Source organism: Euphorbia lathyris, chromosome 10 (genome assembly GCF_963576675.1).
Source record: "Euphorbia lathyris chromosome 10, ddEupLath1.1, whole genome shotgun sequence".
Lineage (NCBI taxonomy): Eukaryota > Viridiplantae > Streptophyta > Magnoliopsida > Malpighiales > Euphorbiaceae > Euphorbia > Euphorbia lathyris.
In genome coordinates, this window is record NC_088919.1 from 20626573 (window position 1) to 20631663 (window position 5091).

Here is a 5091-nt window from a genome sequence, read left to right on the forward strand (position 1 = left end):
AAAGAAGGGATCGATACAAGTGTTCTTGGGATCACTACGAAGTGGGTTGACAAATGTCGTCGGGACATCCCATTTGATGTCGGCTATGAGCGGAATAAAGTTGGGATTAATGTCCATGTTTGTGAAGTGGACAAAGAGGAAATCCGGGGTTGGTCGGTTAGACATGTCGTGGGAGTGTGGAGGAGCTTCCAAGACATTGGGACGGATTAGTTTGATCAACTTCGTCGAGATATTCCGTTCGATGTCGGTCGGATATTGAGGCGAGTCTTATGGGGGATGAGCACCGAGGGCAAGACACGAGTTGAGGTGTGGGAAGAGTGCATAACGAGAGGAGGAAGCCGACAGTATATGGAGTGGCTAACCCCTACCGAGCACAAGTCTTGTTCTATAGTTGAGTTGGGGTCCAACGCTTTTGAAGAAGAGGAGAATGATGAGGGCATCTTGTCCCTGGACGCAGGGCGTGAGAGAGGACACGCGGGGCGTGAATCCGGAGCCAAGAGAAAGGAGAAAACCACGTGGGAAAAGGGGTCTCTTAGGCATTCCACGCGGGGCGTGTTGTCCAGCACGCGGGGCGTGGATCGAACCTTCAAAGAGAACCAATTCCAGGAGCTCGAATACGCGGGGCGTGCCTCCTCATACGCGGGGCGTGTCTCTTCCACGCGGGGCGTATCAAGACCCACGCAGGGCGTGTCCCGCCTAGAGTAAACTTCTTTACCAAGTTCTTCATGCTTGGGACCACTCTTTAATTACACATTTGCCACTCCCTATTTACAACTCTACCACTCCTTATTTACAAGCATGCCACCCCTTTATCATTAACCCTACTTTACCCTTTTATATTTGTATTGTAATTAGTAGATAGTTTACCCTTTTTGTAATTTGGCAATTAGGTTTTTGAGATGCTATAAATTCATCTCTTTCTTTTTGTAATAGGTTAACTTTTATGAAATACAATTTATCATCTTCTTCCTTGTGAAGTTTGTTAAGGTTTTATCCTTCAACAATGGGGATTTCACTATTCCTATGGATTTAGTCCATGAATTAAGATCCACTCCTTCTAGTTTAGCTAGATAAGTTGTTAGCCTTTGTGAGTTTACGGTTTAAAACTTTCAGATTTATTTAATCCGTATCATAGAGGATGGGTATGACTTAACCACCCGACAAGAGGTAGTTCCGACAGTTGGGGGTGCACCAACACTGCCCATGCCCCTATCTCCGTCTTTAAACCCAAGTAAGAACATCATCGGTTTGTTACCCGAGTCTAAAATTTCTTCATATACCGCTATTTGAACCCAAAACTGTTCCAAGTTAAAAATGTTAAGGACAAAATTTACCGTTAAAGGGCAATTTTGAACTTTATCCCTTTATAATTTTATATGGTATATGCTGAATAATTTTCAGAATTTGGACTCTTTCCCAAACTTGTTATTAATTCGCTCCCCCTAAGAAAAATCTTATGGTCTAGTACCGAAAGTGATTCTTTTACATGAGTTTGGATAATATAAATACATAAAAAGGAAGTAAAGTTGGAAAGAAAGAAATGAATAATTATATACATATAATATTACATGTTGATGAGCAACAAGAAAATTGCTATACTATTCTAGTACTGCCACATCTTTTTTCTGTATTTTCGGTGACAGGAAACCCAATATGGGCATACACCAAGCAAGCAAGCAGGAAATATATACTTGAGCTTGGGCTACATGGAGTTCACAAGGATGGATTGAAGCTGCAACTCCTCATACACAAAATCTAGTTAAGAAACTGACCTCAACTATTTAGATACATCGATCGAAGCTAGTTACTCGAGAAGTTTGTTACAGGTGCCAACACCAATGGCTGCAGCAAGATGCCATCCAGCATGAAGGAAAGGTGTTGTAGGAAATAGATCGTCTGCTACGAATAGAACACCTCCCAACACTGATGACATCTTATGCACATTATATGCCATCTTTAGTTCTGGATCTTTTACTGCTCTTTGTGCAAACGCTACCTACACAGCAGATCGAATTATTAGAATACTTAATTCATAACACCCAATCTGAAAACATGAACACAATCAGAGATATATATGTACCTCCATCATCCCTGTATGAACAACAGACACCATCAAAGGCTGGATAGGCAATAATGCTGCAGAGGCTGCCATCAGAAACTTCGGGTTCTCACTTCTAAGGGCTCTTGATAAACACTGCAAAAGTATTTCAGTTTTCAATCTGTTATCTTAATAATGCTACGAGGAGTGAGGACCTATGTTGAATGAAAACTGGAAAGGATGTAGGTAAACGATATTCGTAAAAAGTAGAGTCATCGTTTTTGTCACTAAAATTGCACTAACATCATTTCTCAGCAGAGAGAGCAGAAACATGATAGAGCAAACAAAATCTAGCATTTCTTTTCTAAAATATTATGTTTTTCCTCATGGAGAAGCTTCTTCTATATTCTTATCATTTTGTGCAATTCATTTTCAAATTTATACAAGACAGAAAATTCTTAGCTGACTTACTACTGTTGCTGTGGCTATCATTGTATAGTCAACCCATCTCAAGTACTTCCTGATTTTTCCTCTTGAAGAATGATACAAACTCGATGCAACTCCGACTCCAATTAATGAGTTTGCATACAACTTAGTACTTAGGTTTTTCCTGTGTGGAACGAACTTAAACCAATTAATCATATATAGGATTACAGGTTTTCTCAAATCAGTAGACAAGAAAAAGAAAATATACCTTGGAGTCTGGAGTCCAAGAGCAATAAAAGGAAGTGATGTAAGCACATTGGCAGCCGTCTCTGCTAGATGTTTATCGCCTGGTAAAAGCATATACGAGTTAGAAAAAACCCTAGTGTGAATAATCAAATTTCAGGGATAGGATTTCTCATCACCATTAACACAACCCTGGATAGGCCTTAAGCATCCTGGTCTTTGTTTCCAGACTCTTCTGAAGAAGACAAAGGATTTATTAGATGGAAACTTGAAAATCTTACATTTATATCCATGCTAATATCTACACATATGCAGATGGATACGTACTGAAGTAAGAGCTGCTGATTCTCCCTGTTAACTAATGCTCCACAGGTTGAGTGAGAAAGCTCATCCTGTTGATTGATTTCCTCCAAAGCAAATGGCGAGTGAGGCACAACGTGTACCCCGTGCACTCCTTCTAACGCTTTACTGCTGTGCTTTCTGCTTTGGGGTTTCATGATCTCCACCGAAATGTTGCCAGCAATAATGCTGGCATCAAACGGAAGATCTGAATATCTTCTCAAGTTCTACCAAACAGAAAAGGCAGTATCAGTATGCATTAAGCACATATACGCGTCCTATCTGAAATCAAATTAGATTCTTATTTGCATAGTTGTTAAAGGCGCAAGGCGCCCGCCTGATGAACATTGAAGCGCAGAAAATATATATACACACACAAAATCTACATATCAATATTTGATACTAATACCCCTAATACTCTATTAGTAGTTCAAGCATAAGTCATGATGGACCAAAAAAACACACTAGTAACCATAGAAACAAGACAAAACCACATAAAACATAATATTAAATGTCAAAAACACCAAGTTAAGACATATACTTAACCTAAGTAGGTAACTAATGCCAATAAAATAATAATCATTCATTGTCAATCAAAAAGAATTCAAAAAAGCTAATAATCATCATCAAGGTCCTCCTCAAAATTAATATTGTCCTCTCCAAAATCTCCACCATCATTTCCATCTCCAATTTCCTCCTCTTCATATTCTTGTTTTGTTTTACACTTCTACCAAGATTAGATCAATGGTTAAAATTAAGTTTACTTAGATTTGATCAGTGGTTGAGATTAATTAATTGTTCAAAAAAAAAAAAGAACCCTAATCACCCGACTAAATGTTACTGAGGCGCACCTTGATGAGAGCCTCTGAAGCCCAAGCGAGGCGCACAAGGCGAGAGCCTTTTAATCTGCACCTCGCCTAGGGGAATTAAGGCTCACTACCTTGAGCCTTGCTTAAGGCGCGCCTTTAACAACTATGCTTATTTGCTTGCCTCAGAGCCACAAAACATATGACCTGCTTGTAACTTAATCCATAAATATATAACAAAGCAATTTGAAGGAATAGTTTGCTTGAATACTCAGCAGGTTGTACTAAATCTTTGAATCTAGTTCTGCCTAAATTATATTAGAGGAGTCTATGGGTATCTCAAGTTGTTTATGAAACCAATTACATAAATCTTTTCCCTACATTATTCTCTTCAGGGGCTAGATTCACAAAAGATTGTATGCGATCAAGTCTAATTCCCCAATTGCAGCCCACATTTTTTCTGCCTAAAGCATACAATCCATCCAATTAGTAGGGGCGACGAAAAAGAAATTTCTGCAACATGCTGCACCACCGAAGCACATAATATAGCTGTACAATAATTTCCCTTCATTCCAAAATTATCGGAACAACAATTCAATCAAGCAACATATGAGCATTTACCAAACCCAAAGTGCAGACCCAATTAAAATTAAAATTAAGACAATAACTAAACGTAGAATTCAAGAACGGAAATTTCCGGACGATATCAAAAGAAATACAAAGAAAGCAATAATGGGTAAGGAATTAAAAAGAATGAATGCAAAATTTATCAATAAATTCATATGCATATAATTTATGAGATATAGAAATAAATAAATGAAAAGGCGAATAGAGAAAGATACCAGACAAGATGTGGCAAATGGGTATAATTACAAATACAAGAAGATGGATTGAGGTTTGAAAGTTGAGATAGAAATGGGAAATTATATGTATATGAAGAACAAACGAATAAGAGAGGGAGATCCGAATTACTCCTTCGAATCTTCCACTTTCCGCATATTCGATTTGCCCAATCAAAGTTGTGCCATAATTTTATTTTTTATTTTTATTTTCATTTCTCAATATAATTATATTTGGGTTAAGTGTTAAATTTATGTCATTAGAGATATTTTTTTTTTAACCAAAGATTTTTTTTATATATATTAGAGAATATTAATTTTAGGGATAATTACTAATCTAACCCAATGAAGGACCCCACTTTACATATCTAACCCACCTTCCTTGAATTTTACCAAATTA

At 37.8% G+C, this 5091-nt stretch overlaps 1 protein-coding gene across 2 annotated transcripts; it reads right to left on the bottom strand.

The window, feature by feature from the left end:
- Positions 1-1526: 1526 nt before the first annotated feature.
- LOC136207955 (uncharacterized) lies at positions 1527-4870 on the bottom strand. 2 transcript variants are annotated; one of them, XM_065998812.1, is made up of 7 exons: positions 4695-4870; positions 3035-3273; positions 2887-2939; positions 2733-2811; positions 2510-2648; positions 2081-2194; positions 1527-1996 (listed from the first exon to the last, which is right to left on the bottom strand). In XM_065998812.1, the coding sequence occupies exons 2-7, from the start codon at positions 3202-3204 to the stop codon at positions 1805-1807; spliced, it is 747 nt and encodes a 248-aa protein (XP_065854884.1). In that variant the 5' UTR covers positions 3205-3273; positions 4695-4870; the 3' UTR covers positions 1527-1804. The 2 variants fall into 2 exon arrangements, with proteins under 2 accessions (XP_065854884.1, XP_065854883.1); XM_065998811.1 differs by having other exon boundaries at positions 2887-2942; positions 4695-4867.
- Between the last annotated feature and the right edge of the window lie 221 nt (positions 4871-5091).

Excerpts from the sequence above, each read along its gene's own strand:
- LOC136207955 (XM_065998811.1), bottom strand. The coding sequence starts at position 3,204 with ATGAAACCCCAAAGCAGAAAGCACAGCAGTAAAGCGTTAGAAGGAGTG. Across the intron at positions 2,943-3,034 it reads AATCAGCAGCTCTTACTTCA|AAGAGTCTGGAAACAAAGAC; the intron begins GTACGTATCCAT and ends TGTCTTCTTCAG. Across the intron at positions 1,997-2,080 it reads TTCATACAGGGATGATGGAG|GTAGCGTTTGCACAAAGAGC; the intron begins GTACATATATAT and ends TCTGCTGTGTAG.